Source organism: Papio anubis, chromosome 8, assembly GCF_008728515.1.
Source record: "Papio anubis isolate 15944 chromosome 8, Panubis1.0, whole genome shotgun sequence".
In the NCBI taxonomy this organism is placed as follows: Eukaryota; Metazoa; Chordata; class Mammalia; order Primates; family Cercopithecidae; genus Papio; species Papio anubis.
In genome coordinates, this window is record NC_044983.1 from 26,181,437 (window position 1) to 26,207,838 (window position 26,402).

The 26,402-nt window shown below is 51.2% G+C and overlaps 1 protein-coding gene across 1 annotated transcript in view; it reads right to left on the reverse strand.

Annotated features, from left to right (window-relative positions):
• The window catches only part of SCARA5 (scavenger receptor class A member 5), a 124,056-nt gene extending 100,350 nt beyond the window's left edge, over positions 1-23,706 (reverse strand). Inside the window, exons 1-2 of the mRNA XM_009212751.4 lie at positions 22,653-23,706; positions 17,839-17,965 (exon numbers count right to left, since the gene is read on the reverse strand). Of these exons, the coding sequence (XP_009211015.3) occupies positions 17,839-17,950 (112 nt within the window). The 5' untranslated portion in view covers positions 17,951-17,965; positions 22,653-23,706. The remainder of the gene's footprint in view (positions 1-17,838; positions 17,966-22,652) is intronic.
• Between the last annotated feature and the right edge of the window lie 2,696 nt (positions 23,707-26,402).

The following is a 26,402-nucleotide window of genomic DNA, read 5'->3' on the forward strand; positions in this document are numbered from 1 at the left end:
GATTGGGAGGGCAGGAGGGATGGGCAGGCAGAGCACAGGGGATTTTCAGGGAAGTGAAACTCCTCTGTATGATACTGCAATGGTAGATGCATGCCATTAGACATTTGGCCAAACCCACAGAATGTTCAACACCAAGAGGGAACGCTAATGTAAACGATGGGCTCTGGGTGATAACGATGTGTCAACATAGGCTCACTGATTGTAACAAATGCACCATGCTGGTGGGGACGTTGACAGCGGGGGAGGCTGTGCATGGGGAGGGTGGCAGGCAGGATATATGGGAATGTTCTGTACTTTCCATTTGCCTTTGCTATAAACCTGATACTACTATTTAAAAACACAGTCTATTAAAAATAAAAGTAGAGCTTTTGACTTAAGGATTGTAGGGGTAAAAACTTTAACAGGCATTTATGGAACACCCACTGTGGAAAGCCCCACTCTGGTAGCCAGCCTTCAAAGTAGACCCCACGATCCCAGCACCTTCTGCAATCAACCCCCTTCCACATTGTACCAGGGTTGGTCTGTGTGACCAGTAGAATATGGCAGAAGTAATGGTGTGTCACTTCTGAACTGAGACAAAAGACACACAGCTTCCTTCTGGCTCAGTCTTTCTCTCTTGGAATGTTTGTTTGAGGGGAAGCCAGCTGCCATGTCATGAGCGCCCACAGAGAGGGCTTTGGCTGACAGCCATGTAGGTGAGTGAGCCTCTAAGCAGATCCTCCCACCATGTCAAGCCTTCAGATGACGGCAGCCTGGCCAATATCTTTACCGCAACCGAGGCAGGAGGCAAGATTCGACTTCAGAGGCAGAGCTCAGAAACCAGACCAAACTGAGGACTAGCTAAAAAAGCAATGGGGCAGGAGCAGCTTTTCATAAGACACACCCACCAAAGTGCCATGTTGTTTACCATTGCCATGGCAATACCCAGATGTTACCACCCCTTTCTACGGCAACATGACAACTTAGAAGTTGCCACCATTTTTCTAGAAGTTTCTGCATAAACTGGCCAAAATTTGCCTATAATTAAAAATGCGCATAAATAGGACTGCAGAACTGCCTCTGAGCTGCTGTTCTGGCCACACTGCCTATGGGGTAGCCCTGCTCCGCAGGGAGCAGCACCTCTGCTACTGCCATGCACTGCCCCTTCAATAAAAGTTACTAACACCACTGGCTCACCCTGGAATTCTTTCCTGGGCAAAGCCAAGAACCCTCCAATTTTGGGGCTTGCTCCTCCTGCATCACAACCTCTTGAGAAAGCCTGAGCCAGGGCTACTCTGATAAATTGCTCCCAGATTCCTCCCAGATTATATAGACATATGTGGGTACAAAATTTTTAATCTGAAAAAATTAACAAAATTTTGGCTTTAAAAAAAAAAAACAACCCATGACTTCCTCAGAAACTGCATGAGGAATACATTTGTTTTATGCAGTATTGGGGTAATTTGTTACATGGCAATAGATAACTAACACGCTTCTGATAGGTGCTGGGAAATACAAAGATGACACGCTGCGGGAGGGAGAGACTTTGTCAGCGTCATTCACTTCCAACTGCCTAGCTCCCAGGCCAGTGCCTGGCACATAGCAGATGCTCAAGATATTTGTTGAGAGATTAAGATGCAGCCACTGCCTTTCAGACGCAGCCACGGGAGGGGAAGACGACGCGTAAAGGGTAACTGCAACACATGGAAGAATGAGGTCGGCGCAGAAGGGAGCGGTGACACAAGCAAAGTGCTGCCTGCACAGGTGGCGATGCATTCGGTGCCACAGGTAGTCACAGAGTCTGCATGGAGGAGGCCGCAATTCACCAGTGCGTGAAAGACAACCCTTTCTAGATGGGCTGAATTCTGTTCTCTTTCTCTTTACTTCATAGTGCAATGTACAACATATATAAATTTGAAAACAGTGACTTTAAGGAGCAAACAGTCTTCCTCTGTGTGAACCATCTACAGGAAGTACTAGACAAAGCTGTTCACGATTAACAGGTTGTCTGCAGACACAGGCACACACAAGACCAGAGCGCTGGAGAAAATGGTCGACAACCACCACCACAACAGGAAGAAGAAAAACTATCCCAAGCTCAAACAGAATCCCGAGAAAGATTGTTCCATTTTGCAGTGGCCTCCAGAAGTGAGGGTGGCATCTGGAGGTCAGGAAGCCAAGAGGTCTGGAGAGGGCAAGGCCAGTGGCTCTGAGCAAATAAATAGAAACAAACAGTGACTTGCCAGAAGAATCCAGAATGCCAGGCTGGGAGACGTTGTTCATCTCAGTGTGGAGCACGTGGCTGCTTGATGATTGCTAGGAGCAGCAGAGATGGTCTCCTCTCTGTAGGCATCCTCCCCCTGCATACAGCCTGCACAATCTTGCCATAGCTGAGTGTCCCTGGGCTATTACTTTCTTAACATCACTCGACTTAAATAATTTAAACTTAAATTTCTTTGGAAGGAAACTTCATCACCATAAGTGGAAAATTAGTAGCTTCCTATTATAAATTAAAATAGATACCTGGCTGGGCCCGGTGGCTCATGCCTGTAATTTTAGCACTTTGGGAGGCCGAGGCAGGTGGATGACCTGAGGCCAGGAGTTCGAAACCAGCCTGTCCAACATGGTGAAACCCCATCTCTACTAAAAATACAAAAATTAGCCAGGCATGGTGGCAGGCACCTGTAACCCCAGCTACCCAGGAGGCCAAAGCAGGAGAATCATTGGAACCTGGGAGGCAGAGGCTGCAGTGAGCCAAGATCCTGCCACTATACTCCAGCCTGAGTGACCAAGTGAGACTGTTTTCAAAAAAAAAAAAAAAAAAAAAAAAGACACCTATTAAAATAACAGATTCATACCTGTGTATCAAAGGCATCTTGAACACCACTATGCTGTATGCTGCCACATCCTAGGAAACACTGACTTTAATGAAAGTAACTAAGTCACAGTTCAGTGACATGTTACAAGAAGTTGATACACACCAAGGAAATTTCATTTATAGAGAAGCAAAACCAAATTTTAGATGTTCAAGTTTTAAAATGGTCCAGGCCAGGCACAGTGGCTCATGACTTAATCCCAGCGCTTCAGGAGGCTGAGGTGGGAGGATTGCTTGAGCTCAGGAATTTAAAACCAGCCTGGGCGGATTAATGAGACTCTCTCTCTACAAATTTTTAATTAGCCAGGGATCGTGGTTTGTGCCTGTATCCCAGCTACTCAAGAGACTGAGGTGGGAGGATCACTTGAGCCCAGGAATTCAAGGTTGTAATGAGCTATGATGTCACCACTGCACTCCAGCCTGGGTGGCAGAGCAAGACCCTGACTCCAAAAAGAGAAAAAAGTTCTAGAAGGTAGTATGTTAAGAATTAAGTACCACTGAAAGAACCATGTCAGAACCTTGCACGCATCTTTCACTCCATCCTCATTATCATCCATTACCTCTTTACCTCTCTGGTGATCCCACTAGTCTCTAAGGTTCTTTGAGGCGAGGTGTGTCTCCCCGTCAGCCAGTGAAGAGCAAAGCAAACACATGTAAACAAGAGTTATTTTTGTGGCAAAGACTGTCTCTTACATTTGTCATATGCAAATAATTGATAAATTCTAATTGGCTAGAAAAACACATTTTTGGAGCAAACTTTTGGTCTGAAAAAATAAAAGCTGGGGCCGGGTGCAGGGCTCATGCCTGTAATCCCAGCACTTTGGGAGGTTGAGGTGGGCAGATCACTTGAGGTCAGGAGTTTGAGACCAGCCTGGCCAACATGAGGAAACCCCATCTCTACTAAAAATACAAAAATTAGCCAGGCTTGGTGGTGCAGGCCTGTAATCCCAGCTACCCGGGAGGCTGAGGCAGGAAAATCACCTGAACCAAGGAGGCGGAGGTTGCAGTGAGCCAAGATCGCGCCACTGCACTCCAGCCTGGGCGACAGAGTGAGGCTCCGTCTCAAATAAATACACTAATTAATTAAAAGTTGGGCTTTCTTTGCATACCCAGGGCCTCTGATTGCTTCTTTGTGCCCATGCAGGTAAACTGTAGAAGGTAATCACCGGAACGGAATTGCTACTTTACTTCTGGCTGAGAGTCGAAATCACACGTGGAGCTTCTTAGTCATACCAAGGCCTGAGCCTGCCCCAGATGCTCACTCTCTGATTTAGTGGTGAAATCACAAATCCGTGGCATGGAGGCCGCAGCTCTGCAGCAAGGCATTTGTCATATCAAAAGCGAAGGTGAAGACACATTCTTGGCAAGCAAATGAAAAGTCTTACTAAGAGCTTGACTTTTGGGGAGAAAAAAATTCCTTGATTTCTTTTCAATAGGACACATTGAAAACGGGGTTGTATCAAATGATTGTATTATTCCTAGAGGTAAACATTGTGAAGAGTTCCTCCTAAAACTGGGAGCAAGAATACCCCAAAGAGTTTTTGCTAAAACACTGCATCCTGGGGGTAGGGAGATGTTTGGCAGCGGAGATTAAAGAACAGAGAAGTTTATATAAAAACAACGCAACCTTGGCACACTGAGCTGAGGATGAGCAGGGAGAGGGTCCCCAATGTCAGGCTACATTGTGGAGAGAACCTTGAACCTCTAGAGCCCCCTTTCCCTATATTAAGCAGGTAGCATCTCTCACAGCGCTTTGGGGGAACAGCATGGGTTTGGGGCTCTGTGGAGGTCAATGCAAAGCCTGCCTCTGTCATGCATTAACTGTGAGACCATGAGCAAATATTCCGGCAGTTCCCTTCATCAAAATATCCTTTCCTTGAAAAACTAATATTTCAGTTTCTTAGTCATAATTTTAGAGCATTTTGGAGTTATCCAAATTTATTTCTCCTCTCCCATTTTAAAAGAAACTCACACATTGGATCTGATCAAAATGAGTGTTTATTTCCAAAGAAACTGGCTCTAAACATAAAAAAAAAAAACAGAGGGCAATGATTCCATTGTTACCTACTTGAGTTTTAACAGCAGCAAACAGTTTCTTCTTCTTGTCTTTGGTCCCACAGCTCATAAACAGCAGGTGGAGATAGGGTTTTATTGCTGGGAGGAACCTCAGAGCTCAGCTCATCCAAGGAGCTTCGTGAAACCCACCCAAGTCTGACTTCATGATGGTTACTCATCACTCACATTGCTCACTGTAACAGGCAGCCACAAATAACCTCTGTCTTTGAAGCTGCCACCACTCTCTGGCTTTCATGGGGACTCCATAAGACAGGGAAGGAAAGTATGAAGCAGGGGCACTGCCACCGAGAGCCACCCCCCCCGAGTCCTGCCCGAAGTCACAGCGGACCCAGGGAGACAAGTGTCCCTGGAGCCTGGGAGGGTCCTCAACAACCGTGATGTTGTGAAGTCTATATCATCCTAGTCATCACCCTGAATCCTGGCGCAAAAAAAAAAAAAAAAAAAAAATCTTCTAAAGCTCTTGGGATTTCCAGAGTCATAAGAGTGATTTTTGTATATTCATGAGCTGAGTGGGTCTGGGGACCCCCTAGATCGCCTCAGGATGGGGACTGGCCCCTGGAACGACCAAGGCAGGATGAGAGAGTTGGGACCTTCAGCCTTACCCCCCAACCTCCAGGAAAAGAGAGGCTGAAGGTTGAGTTGATTATCCATAGCCAATGATTTAATCAATCATGCCTACATAATGAAGCTTCCATAAAAACCCAAAAGGGGTGGGTTTGGAGAGCTGGACGTGCAGAGGTTCCTGGAGGGCAGAACAGCTGGGGAAGGCATGGAAGGTCTGCACCCCTCCTCCCAGACCCACCCTGCGCACCTCTTCCCTCTGTTGTTCATCTACACATCCTTTGTAATATCCTTTTCAATAAACCTGTAAATGTGAGTAAAATGTTTCCCCGAGTTCCAGGAACCACTCTAGCAAATTAATCAAACCCAAGGTGGGGGTCCTGGGAACGCCAATTTATAGCCAGTCAATCAAAGGAAGTGGGTGCAGGGTGGGAGCAGTCTTGTGGGACTGGGCCTTCAACCTGTGGATCGCAGGCTACCACCAGGTGCATCGTATCAAGATTGAATTGAACCAGAGGACACCCAGCTGGCGTCCGTAGGAGAACCCACTTCAGAATTGGCTGTTGATGGAGAGAAATCCTCATCCATTTTGGTAATCTGAAGTGAGGCATTCTGTGTTGAGTAAGAGAACAGAAAAAAACATTTTGGCTTGTTTTTTTCCTCTCCAGAACAACCAACTAGGGTAGAGTGAACACCAGTGACCTCTGCCCTGCTGCATACCAGGCCTGAGTCCTCAGGGCAGACGGCCCAGCGAGGGCACCCAGGGTAGGAGCCTGGTCGTCCGCAGAGTCAGATGCTCCCAAGCCTTCTAAGTACGGGAGAGCAGGGGAAGGAGAGACAGCCAGGGCTAATTCCATGCAGATTTCACAATGGTCTGGGACGGTTTCTCTTAGTACTTTCAGAGATCTGTCCATCTTGTCACTTTCACATAATGTTTGTTATTCTCCCTCCACCCCTATCCATGTCCCAAGTTACTCCACATAAAAATTCTTGAGAACAATCAAGGGTGTGTGTGCTTGTTTTCGGGAAGGGATGCTGGTGTGTGTCTTCTTCTGCAGTGGGGGCGGAGGGGTAGAGAGAGGAAGCTGGGGGAGGGGAGGGCAGGGTGGCCAAGGTGAGCTGGTACACCACTGCAGCCACGTGGGAGAGAGCCTGAGAGCCCCCCAGGAAGAACAAGGGGTTCCTGGGGCTGGTGGAAGGTGCCACTATTCACGCCCCAAATGCACAGCACACAGATTAGAAGGAAAGCGGCATCAATGCACTGAAACTCAAGCAAGCAGCAGGCTCAGGGTTCTGCCTAATTTCAGGCCAAAAGACCCTCCCCTTATAGAGTGGCCCCAGCTCCTTGTTCAGAAGATTCCCAGTTCCCCTCCTGGCGCTTTTGTCAATGACAGTAAGTCACTTAAGATGTCTGCAAGTTGGAAGCCAGGTCTCAGCTAGTTCCATTTTTAAATCACTCCTCTTTCTGGGATGCTAATGCAACCTTCCGCCCACCTCCTGGTCCACTTTGGTTTGATGAACTGGTTTCTTCTCTGGGCAGAAACAAGTAAGTTGAATACACCTGTCTCATTCTCCCAGTGCCTACCGCCATTCAGTTGGAAGGGTGTCTGGCTTGGGAGACAGAAATGCTGAGAGCCTCCCCTGCCACTTGTAGGGGACTGAGTCATCCGTGTCCCTGAAGCCTCCAGCTCTGCTACCTATGCACGAAAAGCACAACAGGCCATGGCAGAGGAGGGAGCTCAGCAGATCCGGGCAAAGAGGATGGGGATGAGGTGCCCTAGGACTTTGGGTGCTCCTCAAAAAACTCCTCCCCACAAAACCTCACAGCCTCACCAGCAGTTTCTGCCCTGAGGCCACCCAGTAGGATCACTTGAGCCCTCAGTCCTGGCTTAGCAAGCCCCCCTGCCTTAGTCCAGGCTGCCACAGCAAAGTACCACAGCCAGGGCAGCTCATAAACACAAAGGTACTGCTCACAGTTCTGGAGGCTGGAAGTCCATGATCAAGGCACCGGCAGACCTGGTGTCTACACAGCCACCCCACCCCACACGGTATCCTCCCACGGCGGCGGCAAGAGAGTGAGGGAGCCGCTGGGGTCCCTTTTATAAGGGCACTTATCCCACCCACGTGGGCTCCACCCCCATGACCTAATCACCTCCCAGAGGACCCACCTCCTAATCCCATCACTTTGGGGGTTAGGATTTCAACATAGGAATCTGGAGGTGACACACACATTCAGTCCATTGCACCCACAGAAAACCAGGACTCCCGAGGCCCCCCATCACCCACTGTTAACCCCAAACAGCTGTGTTTATCCTCCTTTCATGCCATCTCCCTCCCTGACTCCTGAAACCTTCCTGCATCGGCCCCTGGACTCCCAGCCAGTCAGCCGTGAAACGTCTCATTCCCTCAGTCTCTGCTGTAGGCGTTTCTTCTACTTTCTTGTTCTAAATGAGACCTGCTTCCTGCCTGCCTGACCTTTCCCATGAGGACTTTTCTTTTCCCATTCTCCTCATACACCAGTCATATGCCAGGGCGGTAGATGTTTCTCTTTGCTTCCTTCTAGAACTTTCCCTCTCCCTCCTCCCTAAAAACCCCCAGCACTTGTGTTCACTGTCATAAGACTTGACAGCACACCTCACCATTAAGAGCCACCTGCTCCTCCCCTCCCGGGGTCCCTGTCGCTGCCCTGGCTCTCCTGATGCCCAGGTATCACAGGTATCACTCCTTGTGGCCTCCTTACCTAATTTCAGCCTCCCCAGCCTGGGCCATTCACTTCGAGCACTGGAAACATGGCTGGCCCAAGCAGGGATGGACTCTGACTGTAAAAGACGCACTGGATTTTGAAGACTCAGCACGAGAGAAAAAAATACATAAATACCTCAATAAACTTTACAGCAATTACACGTCAAAATGATAATATATTGGATATGCTGGATTCACTAAACTGCGCTACTGTATTTCAGTTAGTTTCTTGTGTTTTCTTTTTTTTGTTTTTAGGAGAGACAAGGTTTCACCATGTTGGCCAGGTTGGTCTCGAACTCCTGACCTCAGGTGATCCGCCCACCTCAGCTTCCCAAAGTGCTGGGATTACAGGTGTGAGCCACCGCGCCTGGCCAGATTCTTGTATCTTTTCACCTTTTAAGCTGGCTGCTAAGAACTTTAAAATTGCATGTGTGGCTCACCTTTCGTTTCTAGTGGATTCTGCTGCTCTAGAAAGGCTTTTCACCAATCACTGAAATCTAAATCCCACATTCAAATGTCCCACTTTATAAATGCTATGGCTCATCTTATTTATTTATTTATTTACTTATTTATTTTGAGACAGGCTCTCACTCTGTCACCCAGGCTGGAGTGCAGTGGTGTGATCGCAGCTCACTGCAGCCTCGACCGCCTGGGCTCAAGAGATCCTCTGGCCTCAGCCTCCCAAGTAGCTAGGGCTACAGGCACGCACCACCACATCTGGCTAATTTTTAAAATTTTTTGTAGGTTGGGGGATCTCTCTGTGTTGCTCAGAGCTAGTCTTGAACTCCTGGCCTCCAGCAATCCTCCCATATCGGCCTCCCAAAGCACTGGGATTACCGACTTAGCTACGGTGCCTGCCCTCATCTTAGTGCAGTCCCTCAGGTCTCTGACTCTGGGGTGCCCCAGCCTCCCACAGACCATGCATCCCACTGCCTTTCCACCCTCTCACACCCTCCTATCCTTGCTGGCCCTCTTATCCTACTCCACCCCAGGATCCACGTTATCAGGTCACACACTTCCACTCCTCGCTCTTGTCTTGCTTCCTCACACTTGCACAGGGAAACTCCAACCCTGGTCAGGTCTGACTCCACCCACACAGCACAGAAGGAAAAAGCAAACAAACAAAAAAAACCCACACCCCTAAGCCAATGGGGCTGATTTAAACTCAGAGCCTAAAGACCCAGGGGCGCTGGCTGTCCCTGGGCTCCTGCCTTTCCCTCATCCCATCATCTCTCTCTCCCTCTCCCAGACGTGACTTCCCACTCGCTCCTCCTCTTCTCTCTAGGTTTCCTATTTGACAGAGAAAACAGAAGTACTGCTTAGAGCCCCATGGGCAGGCCCAGGAGCAGAAGCAGACACACTGAACGGACACAAGGGTACTCACACTAGGACCTCACATCTTTGGGGTGTGCTCTATGTACCCGTTTGGAAGGACTCAATGTGGAATAACTCACATAGCCCTTACAAAAGCGTATGAGACAGGGGCTATGGGTTTCCCATTTCTTAGAGGAGGGGAAGCTGAGGATAAGAGCTTGTTCAGGTTTTCCCAGCCAGCACTCAGCAGAGATGGGGTCTGAGCCCAGCCTGTTCAGCTGCAGAGCCTGTCTTTTTTTTTTTTTTTTTTTTTTTTTTTTTTGAGATGGAGTCACACTCTGTCGCCCAGGCTGGAGTGCAATGGCGTGATCTTGGCTCACTGCAACCTCTGCCTCCCAGGTTCAAGAAATTCTCCTACCTCAGCCTCCCAAGTAGCTGGGATTACAGGCGCACACGGCCACGCCACGCCTGGCTAATTTTTCTGTGTTTTAGTAGAGACGGGGTTCCACCATGTTGCCCAGGCTGGTCTCAAACTCCTGAGCTCAGGCAATCCACCTGCCTTAGCCTCCCAAAGTGCTAGGATTACAGGCGTGAGCCACCATGCCTGGCCCCAGAGCCTGTCTTTTTAAGCACCGCACAAAGCCATCCCCACAACAGAGAAGGACTTTAGACTTCAGCACTTTAGACTCAGGCATCAGAGCCGAGTGAGGCTGTGTGCGGGTCTGCACCAATAACGTGTCCACACCCTGAATTTCCTTCCCACTGAGTCACCTTTAGGTAACCTTGTACTTGAGCTAGCCTTGTGCTGGTCTGCAGTGGGAGGGAGGAGAGACGGGAGGACAGACCAGCTAGAGCAATGGTAAATTACAGAAGTCATGGGGCCCCGTCTCATGCCTCTTTGTGCCCCTTGCTGCACACAGCACCTGCAGAGTCCCTGAATATATTTTGCTGCAAGATGAAGATGAAGAAGCGAATGAATGAGCAAGCAAGGAAGCAAGAGGCCAGGAGCTATGAGAGCAAGGTCTGTGGGCAGGAGAACTGGGGGATGCCACGAGGAAAACTGCCCTGGCCACTCATCATCCCCTCCACTCCAGGAATCACCAGAAGCCCACCTGCCCACCCAGGGCTCTGTCCTCACTGCAGGTCTCCTTCAAGCCCATCCACTCCAGACTGTACCAGGCTAATGGGACAGGCTGGTGGCATCCCCCTCAGACCCTCCTCACTGCCCCCATCCCTGGAGTAATGCCACGTAGGAGATGGCATGGCCCGGGGCTGGGGCTTTGGCTGAAGACGGGGAGGGGAGGCTCCAGTCCATGCCCATCTGCGTGGGAAGGAGCCCCCAGTGCCTCTGTGCCCCCTCCCTCCCTCTTCCTGACGCCTCCTGGAAACAGCAGCCTCCACCTGAGACAAGGAAACACATCCCTTGGCTCTTCTGGTAGCAAACTTCAGGGGGCCCCAGGGAGCAAAGTGCCTCCAATCAGGATGATGAAGGGACAGACACACATACGCCATAGAACCAGGAGCCCTTGGGACCCAGTATTTCTTATAGATTCTAATATTTGAGAAATAGGACTAAAGGAACTTGCTCAATTTCCTGGAGTATCTAGGCCTCATGAGAATCCCACTAGTAACCAGAACGCTGCTTTCTTCAGCAGAAGGCCAGGATCAGCCCGAAAACACTCTCCAGGCCAGGGTCCCTGAGAAGGGGCATGGGTGTTTCCTGGGAGGCCTGGGGTGGCAGCAGCTCCTTCCACCTCCTCATCTCTCCCTCTCTTTCTTCCCCACCTCCGCAAGCTTTGCAGGGGACTCCCAAAGACCAAGGAGGGAAATAAACGTGGATGGAGGGGCTACTGCGTGCAAGGCGCTTTACCCGGGTTATAGCACGTCATCCTCCCACAATGCCTGTGGGGTTAGTAACCTTATTCTCACTTTGCAGACAAGGACACTCAAGATTAGCGGGTCGGGGCCCTGGCAGAAACAGAAGGCTCCCTCAGATTAGGACACATCACAGGGTTTCATAAAAGGAATGTCTCAAAGGTGTGGCCAGGATGTGACCCGCACAAGGACAGAGCAGCATTCGTGGGCTGTAACCACCGTTGGGCCCAAAGGGTCAGGGATGGGAGCAGTTGCCAGACCTGGAACAGGAAAGCCCAGGTAGACAAGGCAGCTTTCAAGGAGCTGTGGTCTTTGGTGGAGGGACAGGAGCAGCCCTGGATGACTCCATAGGGCAGAAGCTGGAGGAGTAAGTGCTCTAGCTTCCCTGTCTCCCCTCACCCACCTCCTGCCGGGGCTCCCCAGTGAGTTAGAGCAAAGAACAGTGCACTGCACATGGGGATGGCAGGACAAACAGAACCCGCTGTACTGGGTCTGAGTTCACATGTTCAAGGACAACACAACTAGTGTGTGCACTATGGGTTCACACCCAGCCCTGACACACTGCAATGTAGGTCACCAAGCCACGCCCATTTTACAGAGGGACAGCCCACTGGGCAAGAGAGACCTGGAGCATGCCTGGCCACTGGCTCCCCCGGGGACCACAGACCTGTCTAACAGAGCCGTGCTCTCTGCTCTGCATGGCCTGTAGCTCTGAACTGGGTTCATAGCCCCCTCTCCTGCACCAGAGCCTGATGCTGCAACCTGTAAAGAGCGGTGACTCTTCCAGAGGCCCCAGCCAGCCCCTCCCAGGAAATCCATTCCCATCTTTGGGCAGCAGCCCAGCAGCCCTCAGCTGAGCCAAGTGAACCAGGGAGATCTGACGGATGAGAAGGTAGATGAGGAGGATAATTTCATTTTATGGGGGAGGAACACAGGAATTGGGAGGCCGGGCCTTGGGGCAGCGAGTGGCCCGGCTGCAGGACTCGGCAGCCGCCAGGAGCATGTGTAACTCATTACCCCCAGGTCCCATTTGCGGACACGGATGACGCCATGAGTGGAGGGGGCTGGGGCCGCGGGGGCGATTGGGACTGCAGTATTTTTCTGACACTAACACCTCTCTCTGGCCCTCAGAAAGTGCTGTGGAGGAACCAGGCCCAGCCAGTCCCCACCCACTCCCAGCTCGGCCTCCTCCTCCACCTCCTGGCGCCAGACTGGAGAGGCCCCGGCTGCATATCAGGGAAACCAAGGCGGGAAAGAGGAAGGCGGGAGGGGAGGGAGAAGGGAGGCCAGACCACTGGTGTCTGGGGGTTCTGTTGAGAGGGTGGTGCAAGTGAGCATCCATCAGAGGCCGCCAGAGGCAGCTTGGCTCAGGAACCTTCCAGGTCCTATTTGGGCTTGGCCCTTCCAAGTAGTTCCAGCCCCTCAGGAGGACCCTCGGCTATTGCCCAGGATCCACGAGGTGAGGAGGACGGGGCCTTCCATCAACAGTGGGCCCCGAGGAGGACAGCAATGACCAAGACTAAAGGGAGGAGGTAGATTCCAGAGGTGACCCCACCCAGGCATGCAGAGAGGGGAGGCCCCAAAGGCATCAGAGAACAAGGCGTGCCTGGGGCACCCTGAAGGATGCAGGGACAGGATGAGCTGGAGGAGCTGGGCAAGGTGGCTGCTCAGGGAGGGGATAGAGGAACCAAGGCACCCAACAGTCCCTCCTCTTCCCATATCACCTGGCAAATGAAGAAAGGGAAGGGATAAAGGCAGGGAGGGTGAAGAGAGATGAGGGGCGAGAAGGAAAGAGTGAAAACAGCGGGTCCTGTGCAGAAGTGGAACGGCGCCTGCAGGAGCTGCTCTGCTTGGGGAGGGTCCCTTCCTCTGCGCTGAGGAAGCTCCCTGGGCATCGAGCCCCCGCCCAGCCCATTCCCCACGGGTGTCCCCTCACCTCCTCTCTTGCTTTTCCTGCCCTTGCCTCTGGTGGGTGGCTGCAGGGAGCTCCTTTCATCTCCGGGCTGACCACCTGCCCAAGCCCATAAAAGAGGGACTCCTCAGCACTTCTGCCTCCAGGCAGTGCCTCCTTGTCCAATGGGTGAGCTGTTTGTAACCTGGTATTTCTTGTCCCTGTTTCTCAGATGGATGGGCAGGAGGGCGTGCGTGGGCGAACCAGGTGAAGGGTAGCATCTGGACAGGGGCGCTCACGCTTGCTGGCTGGGTGAGTGTCTGTTGGGGGTGCCAGCAGCCACATCGTGAACAGAGCTTTTCCAGGCTTAAGGCAGATTCTGCACTTGGATTCCCACGTGCCTCCTTGTCTATTTCCCCACTGGTTCCGAATCCAGAGGTGAGGGAGTCACTCCGTGGCACCATCAGCCCTACCCCGTGAAATCCCCATCCTGGGAAGGAGCCTGCATCCCAGGTAAGGAGACTCATAGTCTGGTTCCAGCTCCACCAGTGATGACTCGAGTGGACTTACCATGTCATTTACCAACAATCACAAAGACTTCCTGGACACCTGTCACCTACAAGGTCCCAAAAGAATTCCAAGAGGAGCAAAACATAGTCCTGACCTCACGGGTCTCAGTGAAGATGAGACCTGCACTCCGCAGCACATGGGCCATGTGAGCGGGACAGCTCATCACATCCCAGCAGGAACACCAGGGAGCCTGTGGGAGAGTGGACCTGGGGCCCATTAGGTCCCACTGCCAGGGAAGGCTGCATCTTACCTTCATGTCGGGCTGTACTTTTGCAATTTTGCCTCCGCTGATCCCACTATCCCCACGGCCAGCCTCCAACAAGAAGTGCCGTCTCTCCTCCCCTCCTCCCACCTCTCACCCTCCATTGAAGGAGGAAGTTCTGTAAGGGTCTTGGAGCTTGTCCTGGGCCTCACACTTCACTGTCTTCATTTACTCAATAAGGGCTCAAGGGCAGCCCTGACTGGGTTCAGGGGTGCTGGCTCTCCCTTCCCTTCTCATCTCTTCTCACCTTCCCCCTCCTCCCTGCCTGGCCCCAACCCTCCCTCTTCCTCTCCCATTTCACTCCTGCAGAGAGGAGAATCAAAGATGCAGCAAAACCCTTTAGAAACAGATCAAATATGGCTTGAATTTCCCCAAGTCAAGCTCATCATTTTCCTCTCTGAAATGAAGGAAAGAGGGGAAAAAATCAAATTGGAAGCCTGCAAGCTTTGAAATCCCTGTCTTCATCTCAACACTCTACTCTGCCTGGGTTCCTCATGTTCCAGCCCCCAATCTGGCAACCAGGAATGAAGACGGACCCAGAGAACTCGGCAATCAGGTGTAGATGGCGAATGCTTTGCCACATTTAGACTTCAAGAACCCCTCTGTTCATCCATCCATCCATTCATTCATTCATCCATTTATTCATTCATCTATCCATCCATTCATCCATCCATTCATCCATCCATCCATGCATCCATCCATTCATCCCTTCATCCATTCATCCATTCATCAATCCATTTATTCATTCATTCATCTATCCATTCATTCATTCATCCATCCATTCATCCATCACTTCATTCGTTCATCCATTCATCCACCCATCCATCCATCCATTCATTCATCCATGTATTCATTCATTCATCCATTCATTCATCCATCCATCCATCCATCCATCTATCCATCCATCCCTTCATTCACTCATCCATCCATCCATCCCTTCATTCATTCATTCATCCATCCATTCACCCATCCATCCATTCATGTATCCCTCCCTTCATCCATCCATCCATTCATCCATTTATTCATTCATTAATCTATCCATTCATTCATTCATTCATCCATTCATCCATCAATTCATCCATCCCTTCATTCATCCATCCATCCATCCATTTATCCATCCATCCATCCATCCATCCCTTCATTCATCCATCCATTCACTCATCCATCCGTCCCTTCATTCATCCATCCATTCATTCATCCATTCATCCATTCATTCATCCATTCATCCATTCTTCCATTCATTCAAAAAATCCCTAGTGAGCACCTACTGCGTAGTGGGTTTGGGAGACATCAATAAACAAAATAGAGATGCCTGCTGTGGTCCAGCCTATATTCTTGCCATGGGGAACAGATAATGAATGATACATGTAAATAAGGAGACTACTGAGTCAAGAGGAAGTCAGACCATGGAAGAAAGGAAAAAAGAGTCAGGGAAAGGGGGATGGAAACTCAGGCCTTCGAGAAGGTGAAAGCTGAGCAAAGTCCTGGGGGAGGAGAGCATGGACCAAGCGGGACAGGGCAGTGATGCACGCTGGGGGACACCAGGGGAGCACCCTTTTAAGGGGAGAAGCCCCAGGTGAGTGAACCAGAGGTTCCCTGCCAAGGTTGGGGCAGCGAAGAGGGGAGAGGCACGGGACCTCCTGGGCACATTGTCAGCACCCAAGTTTTCACTCCTGCTGAAGTGGGAGCCACAGCCATGCTTTGCCCAGCATAGCGTCATATTCTGACTTGGGGTTGAAAAGGGCCACATCCCTAATGCAATGGCCAGGTCCGATTTTACACATAGAATTTTAGAACCAGATAGGACCTCAGAGGTACCCCCCTGCATCCTCATTTGGCAGACGAGTACATTGAGGCCCACAGAGGGTCACACGCCCAGGAGGCGCGAGTCAGCCTGGACTCCACACCTCTCAACCTCTGCTGCCTGCCCTGTACCTGGCCCCTAGCATCAGGGAACCCTGGGACAGGACATAGCTAGCATGGCTCTCAAAGTGCCCTCTGACAGAGCTCCCCACACCAGAGGGGCCCAGAAGGCGTAGTGGCTAGGGTTGCTGTTAATTTTCAGTCCTTCTGGTCCAAATGAACTTTTCTTTAAAAAAATCTGGGGTTCAGAAAAAGGGAGAGTAAGATGAGGTACTGGGAAGAGGGTATGGTGGTCCCAGGGATATCTGACCCCTCCCACCCCTGAGGCCCCCCAGGCTGGCCCTGATGGTCCTCTCCAATCACCCCACTGTGCTGTACCCAGTCTTTCTTGCCAAATCAAGCCCCTTTGCTGATGTGCCAGTGGGTACGGATGCCACCTTCCCCTTTGCTGATGGACTGATGGGAGCTCTGCATGGGGCCAGCACCCCAGGCCTTCTCTGCCCAAGTGGCGTGAGCCTTACAGAAACCCTGACTCAACTTGGTGTCACACAACTAGGAATACCTTTCCCACCTCTTCTCTTAGACAATCTTATTCAGTCTTCCAGCCCTTTTCCAGAAGGCCCTCTGCCCGCCTGACTTCATTATTCACACACATTTTAGCCTACTTTATATTTTAGACAGTTGTTCCCATGCCAGCCCCTTCTACTGGGATCATAAGCCCTTTGAGGACAGAGACTGTTTTAATTTCTCTTTGGAGCATTCCTGGCTGCTCACCCTGGCCTGACACATCATGGATCCTCAGAGTATGTTTGTTGATAGGACTCTGGAAGATGAGCCACCATGTCCACCATGGTGGACAATCCTAGGGTGCGGTGAACAAGTGCATTGGTCAGAAGCCCAGATCTCCTCGTCTTCTCTGCCTGCGGAGACCCTCCCCGCTCCCTGCCTCTCTGAGCCACCATAGTTCTTTCCCTACACTCAGTGCCTGGTGGGAGGAATACAGGGTTGGAGGAAGAGAGGAGTGGAGTCATTACTCTTCAGTAATTTCAAGAGGCAGTTGGCAGAGTGGAGCGAAACGAGAGAGGGAAAAGGCCTGTCTCTCCTTGGCCAGAAGTCTTTTTAAGGCTCTTCAGTAAGCTTCATTTTATTTCTCTTTGATGTGGGCGCAATGTTCTCCTCTCTGACATGTGCTGCATGCAGCAAGAATTTATCAGTCATCTACTGGGTGCACAGGAGCCAGACTGATGGAAAAGCGCTCTGGGCTTCTCCAAAGGAAGCTGCATCACTCGGATCTCCAGGGTTTGAGCAAATAAGCAGCCCCTGAGATGCAGGGCCTTCTGAGTCACTGGCGTGGTGAGCCCTTTCCGTGGCAAGACCAGGGCCTTGCACCCATTGGCAGAATGAGCACCTTGGAGAGCGGTTTGCCCCTCACGAGTGCTTCAGGAAGTGGGTGGGAGGCCCCTCTCCTCACCTGAGAGGGTCTGCACTGACTGGCTCAGAGGCCCTTGCCTGACCCTAGTCTCACTCTCTCAGGAATAGAAGCATGGCCCTTGGAGTCAGGAGGCTCCGTGCTGGACCACCCTATGACTGATGGGCCGTGCAATCTGTCCATCTGTAAAATGAGTACTCATCTTACTGACAGGTTTGTTGAAGTGAATGAATGAGAAAACCCATGGAAAAGACCTTTTAAAGCATAAAGTTCAATATATGCACTATTACATGAGGAGGTCACAAGCACTCAAAGGCAATGCCAAGGTTGGGTGGGGGCAGGGCTCCCTCCCCACCCCCGGGCCAGATCTTGTGCCCCAAGTCTGAGCCAGCTGCACTCACCATCCTCACACAAGTTCAGCTTGGACAGGCTCCTGCCATCAAAGGAATCCTCACAGATGGAGCTGGTGTCACAGTCGCTGACGGTGTGCAGGTACATGGCTTTGTTCTCCATCACGTCCTGCAACAGCTGCAGAGAAGGCAAGAAGGGAGGAGAGGGAAGACGAAGGCAGGGAGAGAGACAGAATCAACTGTAAGTGGAAACAGAAGCAAATGGACAGAACAAGGCACCCACCCCTGACCCTAAGCCTGAACACGGGACCCTCTGCTCATCACCAGGACCCAGGTGCCATCCTCCAGGTCCTTAGGACCATGATGCCCCCACCCCCAGTTTCCTCAGGACTTCAGAAGACCAAGGCCCTTGGGCCTTTCTGATGGTAGGAGGTGTCCGTTCCTTTCAACAACTCTCAGGGAGGCTGCAATCCTGAGCTGGGGCCACTGTGGGTCACACTGGGTGGGGCCAGGAGGAGGGAACCCTGCCGACTCAAAAGGTGACCTGCGAGCAGGTTCTGAGCCCTCAAAACCTGGGGCATGCCAGGCAGACATGAGCTTCTGTTTTGTGTTGGAAATGAAGGAAGGAAAGGAAGACACGAAGGGGCATTCAGAGCGGGTACCGAGACCACTTGCAAACAAAGCTGAGCAGACCAGGACTGCTCCCAAATCCAATGGGGCTGGCATGTTGGAAGGAGCTTGGCTCAGTAGGACCACAGCAGGGATTCATCTACTGTGGTGGGGCCCGAGGAGCAGGGAGCCTCTGCGGGGACCCGCAGGCACTAAGCATCTGGGCAGCTTTAGGCCAGGGGAGGGCTTCTGTCTGCATGGCCCCAGAGGCTGACTCACTGGGTCTCTGGGTCTACACCATGACGTTCCAGGGGCATATACATTGACTTAGGAGAATCCTATGCTCTTTGAAAGGAAACAGCCTGTTGACGCAACAATGTGTACAACCCGATCCCATTTTGTAAGAGATGCGCACATAAGGTGCGTGTGGAGGTAAGACGCTATGATGGCTCCGGGTGAGAAATGTATTACAGGACCCTGGCTGGAAGGGATTGTGGGGATTTAATATTTCTTTTTGCTTTCAGATTTTCTGGGTTTTCTGTGACGCATTTGCATTCCTTGTGTAATGAGAAGAATCTGTTTTTTAAGCCAAATTACAAAGTATTTACATCAATTACTTGATATTGTTTTTGTCACATAAATGCTCAGTGACTTCACAAATTACTCTCTACTTTCATCAAGGTTCCAGGCATGAGTTTATCTTGACCTTTGCCTCTGATGCTCTTTCACTATCTGGACATTTAAGCAAAAAAACAGCTTTTTTTTTGTTTAAATAATAAATCCTTTGGAAGATAAAAGCCCCATGAGGATGGGTCCCAGGCCCAGTATGGAGCAAACTCAACCCTTCGACCCAGAGGAGACTGGGAGGAGAGGATGCAGGGCTGGCAGGTGGCAGTGGGGGGACAATGCCTGTTGATTGAGAGATCAGTCAATCAGTTTCTCTTCAGAGGGAGGGTGGGCAAGGAGGTGTGGCAACTTTCATAAATAGACATAATCACGGAAGGAGGCTGGCTGGGTCGCCGTGTAGCAGAGCAAAACATGAATTCCATATTTTCTTTCTTCCTTTTTTTTTCCCTTTTTTTTTTTCTTTTTCTTTCTTTCTTTCTTTTTTTCTTTTGAGACAGGGTCTCACTCTGTTGCCCAGGCTGGATGGCAGTGGTGCAATCTTGGCTCACTGCAACCTCCACCTCCCAGGCTCAAGTGCTCCTCCCAACTCAGCCTCCTGAGTAGCTGGGATTACAGACACATGCCACCATGTCCAGCTAATTTTTTGCAGAGATGGGGTTTCACCATGTTGGCCAAGCTGGTCTGGAACTCCTGAACTCAAGCAATCCACTGGCCTCAGCCTCCCAAAGTGCTGAGATTACAGATGTGAGCCACTGCACCCAGCTGAACACTTTATTTTCATGACTTGAACTTGGCCTCCAGAGAGCTCTGACATTTGGGCTAAGAAGAGACCAGAACTGACCAGTCACTGTATACATGTCCTTCCAATGACCCAGGAGGGCTGGAGGCCTCTGCTCTTAGCCCTTCTCTACATCCCCCACAATGGGCACACACACGCATGTGCACACACACAGCTATGGGGCTCCCAGTATCTGCAGGCCTCTCCTCCAGCCTATGGGAGGGATGGAACAGGGGGTGGTCCGCAGTTCTGCCAGGATCTCTCCTCCCTGCCCCAGACTCCACCCACTCTGGCTTCCCTGTGCTGCAGTGGTGTCCAGTTCATTGGGCCCCAATTCCGGCCCTCCACCCAATGTCTCCACCCAGGGAGGGCCTCTAGGGAGGGCCTCTAGGTGGGGCCCCGGGCAGCTCCAGCACTGCTAAGCTGCAAGGCACCCTCCCTCATTTCATGAGCACTCTGTGCGGCACCCCTCCCTCTGGCGTCGCTCCTTGAGGGGCTGTGAAGCAGGACGCTAAAGTCTCTTTTGCCTACAATAACCCTCCCTCTGCCAAAGGCAATAGCCTCTACTGCCCAGAGGCCACACAGAGCCAGACAGGGTGCTGCCCCTGGGGAGTGGAGGTGTGAGGCCCCACTGTCATTTCCACCTTTCTCCTTTTCTGGTTAGCTCCTGGGACGGGGCTGGAATGCACAGCTTGTTAGCCAGAATGTGTTTGAAGGGTGGCCTGTCTCCTTCCTCCTCCCCACCCCTCAGCTGGTCCAGCAGGAGCCCCAGGGAGCTGCTGGGGAGAGGGGCCGGGGCCAATCGGGGCCAGATGTGAGTGCACAGGGCTTGGAAAAGCTCAGACAACTCTACTCATGTTTGTTGCTTGGAAATGAAACCTACACATGTTCTGTCTGCCCAGGTTTTCTTGGGGGCTGTTTTTCTTTCTTGGGGGAGGGAGCAGACATTGGGACCCTCAGATCGCGGATCTTATTGTCTTTGGACCAAGTCTGTGCTCTAGAAGATGAAACTGATGGCAACTGCTCCTCCCAGGAGCACTGTGATGGGGACAGGCTGATGGCATTTGCATTCCGTCACTCCCATTTTAAAGATAAGCCACCCCAAACCAAAGAGGCAAAAGAAGGAATGGATATCAGAGCGGGAAGAGGCCCTGGGCACAGTTTTCCCACACAGGGCACTGGCTCAGCTGTAGGGTTGCTTTGTCTGGGGATTGCACGTCAGGCTTTTTTGGTGACCCCTTTCTGGGCCCCAGATCAGGCAGAGAAGAGAATCCCACCTCACACTGCCAAACAGTGTACTCCAGTAGATGGAGATCCTGGGACTGAGGCGGGGCTCTGAGAGCTTGAAGCACATGAGCAAGATGTGGAAGCCACAGTGACCCGTGGATGAGGCCCAAGGAGCCTGGACCTCAACTGGCAACTCAAAGAGGGAGGTCTTGCTCTAACAGGGAGGGGACACCCTCTCCACTAACCTCTTGGCTGTCATGATTTACTTCCAGACAATTTCACCCAAGGCACTTAGAAGGGCAGGTTCAGGGCCAGGGATCTGCTTCTAGATTCTGCATTTTAGAGCTGGAAAAGACCTCAGCCATCTGTGCCCTGCGGCCCTGTGCCCTGGGGCCATCTGTGCCCTGCAGGCCTGGCTCTCTGTAGGAACGCGGGGAGCACAGAAGCCAAGGGCTCCTATCCTAGCTCCTCTGTTTATCGCGGGGAGCACAGAAGCCAAGGGCTCCTATCCTAGCTCCTCTGTTTATTGGTTTCTTGGGGAACTTGGCTGAATCACCTGACCTTATTCAGCCTCAGGTGCATCACCTATAAAATGGGAAGGTTGGTATATGCTGGTCTCCCAGGGTCACTGTGAGCCTCCCGTGAGATAATGCAGGCGGCATGACTTTATGAACAAGGTCACTCAGGGGAGCTGGTGGCAGAGTCTGATGAGAACAAGCACCCCCCAGCATCTTCTGACCCTGTCTGGCAGCCAGGTAGGGGGGTGTCCAGGTTCCCAAGGCCTCCCTCCTACCTAGCCAGTCCCAGAAACAAAGATGTTTGAAGTTCCCTTTGAAAAAGGCAATTGCAAATGCACTCCAGGGCTGATATCTGGACCCTGGCTCTTCAATCCTTCTCTGGACATCAGAAGGACTCCGTTAATTCCTCCTCTGGGTAGCGCGAGCCTCACTTGCTGCTCCCAAGTCAGTTTCCCTGGGTACCAGCATCGAACTCTGCAGGCTTTACGGCTTTTCTTTGGATTACCTCACTTTAAACTCATCAAAACCAAGGAAAAAAATCACATGAGTGTGGCCCTTCTCCAGAGAGAGAATCGCTGAGTAGGTTTTAAATGTTTTCCTCCTCTAACTGTACTTAGTTAAGCTAAATCATAACCCAAAGCTGGACAGAGACAGATGTTTTAGAAATAACTTCTCCCCACATATATCCAACCACTGCCACATGCACATGCACAGACATGCATGCACACACATGGGCGCACGCACACACACACACACACACACACACACACACACACGAAGCCATGGAGAGGAGCTGTCACCTGAGCCATCTGCACCCTGAGTAGGCTCTTGGGCTGTGACATGAGTCAGGTGGAGTTGTCACCAAGCCAATAGCTTCCCTCTGGCACCCCAAATGCAGACTCACACTCTCTCCTGCCCAGGCAGTTGGATGAGGGCCCAGCGGATATCTGCGGGCCCAGCTAGTGGGGACCTTCCCACCTGGAGAAGGCACCTTCAGGCTCTACGTCTGAAGTTTCCCAAACCCCATCCAGCTCATTCCAGTCTCCTCCAGCTGCCTTTGAGACAGCATGCCCAGATGATAGGACAAAATTAGTACCAAGACTCACCTGAGTGCCTCTGGCTGAGGCTGTAGAGCCTTGTCCCCTCAGATCCTGGCATTCGCCGTGGTGGCCGGAGAGCTGGCTGCCACCACGCTGAGACCCAGGCCGCCCCTCGGACCGCGTCCCCACAGCCAGTCAAATCCAGATGGAGTCATAGAAAGCGGCTGCAGGGGCGCCCAGGGACGAGTCTCAGAGCAGGACCACAGGGGCCACTTCTGCAGGAGGACCAGGTTAAGATGCAACCTGTGGCAGAGTGGGGGTCTGGGCCTGGGGGACCCCGAATGGGGGTGTGCGCCTGGGACTCCCTGTCCTTGGTGCCTGGCCCTGGGTAGCGAACAGGAGATGTCCTGAGGAGGCACCGGCAGCTCCTCTAGGTACTGCCTGAGATGCAAACTGCAGCTGCTCTCACCGCCAGTCTGTATAAAACAAAGTTCTTGGAGCAGTTGCGGAGGCTTCTGCAGTGGGGTCTGGAATACGGCCCCCCTCCTGCGGCCAATTGTGGCATTACAGCCCCATGTTGGAACGTCCGCCGGGCCCAGAGCAGCGCGGCCAGCCTTGGCCTTGGGACTCCACCACCCCGGCCTAAAGGCCCTGCTCAAAATACTTTTTGGAAGGCTTCTGGGGGAGTGGCAGCTAGACCTGGCTTATGAACCACGCAAGAAAACCAGTCTTGTAAACTTATTTATAGGACAGAATTGGCATGGCTCAATTCATTCACCAAACTTGGCACAGAGTTACTTTATGTATTTTCCTGGAGTCACGTTCGTCCCCAAAGGACACGGATTGGCCACACTGAGGGTAGTCAGGAAAATGCCCCAGGGGGTTCCACGGAACTCAGCAGCAAACAGTGTTTCTGGCTCGTTAACGCCGCACAGGGGCTGCGGGATGCAGGATGTAGACTAGCTGGCTGTCCATAGCAACTCAGTCTGGGAGGGGGACCCAGGCACGAATAACCCTGATCCTGAGCATGATTGCTTACGTTTGAAAAAGGAGATCTAGGCCGGGTGCAGTGACTCACACCTGTGATCCCAGCACTTTGGGAGGCTGAGGTGGGAGGATTGCTTGAGCCCACCCGCAAGTTCAAGACCAGCCTGGGCAACACAGTGAGACCCCATCTCTAAAAAAAAAAAAAAAAAAAAAATTCTTTTTAAAGACGATCTAACCAGATGTGAAGGGAGCTGCTAAATTCAAATTGGGGTGGTAGTATCAGGGACATCAGAGAAATCCCCATAATGGTCCGAGCCCGGGTGGCATAGTTAGGCTATGCAGATGGCCTCCAGAGGACAGCACTCTGAGGTAACGTTCATGAATGTGTTCCTGTTTGTTGGTGAAAAGTTCAGCCTCAAGACTCCAGGGTCAGACTTCGTACATGAGAAGTGTTTGCCAAAACTCAACTGTGTCACTGCAGCTGCCCGCCTACAACTGAGTCAGAAACGCCTTCTTCATTCTCAGTGACTGCTCCGCCTGACTGCCTGGGAAGCAGCTCCAACATCAAACTCCATTTTACAGAAGGAACAAATGATAATTGTATCATTATGATAATAATACCAGGGAGCGGAGGAGGAGAAGGAAAAGAAGAAGAAAACACTTTATAGCATATACCATGTGCTTCTCATATATTAGCTCATTGAACCTATTCAACAACCCCGTGAGGCAGGTACTGCTATTATGCTCATGTACAGAGACAGAGAGGATGTGACTTGTCCAGGGTCTTGTAGCCAGTGAGTGGCAGAGCCAGGATTCAGCCCTAGGCAGTGTGACTCTAGGGTCTATGCCCTTAACCTCTCCCCTGTACCACTGCCTCTCAAGGGGAAACAAACGTTTTTGTCCCCCATCAATTCACCAACATTCCTAGGAACGTAATCTTAAAAACTGCCAGAAATGTGATCAAAATATGATGTCCAACCAGCCTGGGCAACAGGACAAAACCCTGTCTCTACAAAAAAAAAAAAAAAAAATACAAACAATAGCTGGGCGTGGTGATGCACACCTGTAGTCCCAGGTGCTTGGGAGGCTGAGACGGCAGGATCAGTTGAGCCCAGGAGTGTGAGGCTGCAGTGAGCTGTGATCACATCACTGCACTCCAGACTAGGTGACAGAACAAGACCCCGTCTTAAAAAAAAAAAAGAGAAGTGATGTCCAAAGATCTTCCCTAAAAGGATGTGTATATTAGCAAGAAATGTGGTAGTTAGTGCTACGGACTAAATGTGTCCCCCAAAATTCAGGCATTGGAAACGTAATTTCCATCGCAACCGTGTTGGGAGGTGGGGCCTTTGTGAGGGTATTTGAGTCATGAATGTATTCAGGATGCTGTAGAAAGGGCTTGCAGGAGTGGGCTTGCTTGATCCTCTGCCTTTCTGCCATGTGGGGACTCCACGCTTGTCCTCGCTTGTCCTCCCACCTCCTGCCCTGTGAGAAGCACTGAGTCGTATTGCATGATAAGCACATACCACATGCAACGTGTATATCGGTCTCCTGCTGACGGGGATTTGGGATGTTTCCAATCTTTACCTATTATGAATAAAGCTGCTGGAACAGGCAAAGGGAGATTTGACAGTGAAGTATTGGAATGACCTGGAGGGCTAGTTTTCTCGTGGGTGAGAGTCCTCCTGGCAGCTCTTAGCTCAGATACCTCCTTGCCACTAAAATCAGAATTGTCCCCAAAATGATTTGCTTCCATTCAATCACAGATGGCATTTGTAGTAGGCATTTCCGCCCCCCAACAAGCTGTGATGAAAATGTGATTGCCTTGATAGAGGAGGGCTGAATAGACTTCTGAAGTAGTTTCATCGATGACATCTCAGTATTTAAAATGGAGGGACCAAGCTTTTTCAATTTGTTTTTTCTAGAGGTAGGATGTCGCTTTGTCATCCAGGTCGGAGTACAGAGGCACAATCATAGCTCACTGCAGTCTCAACCTCCCAGACTCAAGAGATCCTCCCACCTCAACCTCCTGAGTAGCTGGGGCTACAAGCATGTGCCACCACACCCAGCTAATTTAAAAAAATCCTTTGTAGAGATGAGGTCTCGCTATCTTGCCCAGGCTGGTCTCAAACTTCTGACCTCGAGCGATCCTCCCGCCTCCACCTGCCAAAGTGCTGGGATTACAGGTGTGAGCGACCATGCCCAGCCTCCATTTTTGAGTCTTATAAATGGTGCTGCTGTGAACATTCATGTGCGTGTCTTCTGGGGAACATATGGATGCCATTCTCTTGGGCGTATTCCTGGGCATGGAATCGCTAGGGCATAGGGTGGCCCTGTGTTCAGCTTCAGTGGACATTGCCAAAGAGTCTCCCATGGTGGTTTATACCAGTTTATATCCAGCAGGGGCTGAAACTACACTTATTCCTTGTCCTCGTCAGTGTCAGTGATGTTTATTCCATTTTCCCTGCTCTGGTGCATTGTAGAGGTGCCATACTGTGGTTTTAATTTGCATATTCCTGATGACTCATGAAGTTGAGCACTTTTAATTATTTCATTAGGTCTGATTGTTGACTTGAACTCTGGGCCCGTTACACAGCAGGTCCTGCCCTATAGCTTGGGGTTGACGGTTCCATCTGCCTGGAGTGGTTCCCCCAGATGTTTGCACAACTAACTTCTTTGCCTGCTTCCCGTCTCTTCTCAAAGGTCACCTTCTTCATGCTGCTGAGCCTAATGATTCTATTTTAAAATGCTACCCACAGGCCAGGCATGGTGGCTCATGCCTGCAATCCCAGCACTTTGGGAGGCCAAGGTGGGAGGATCACTGAAGGTCAG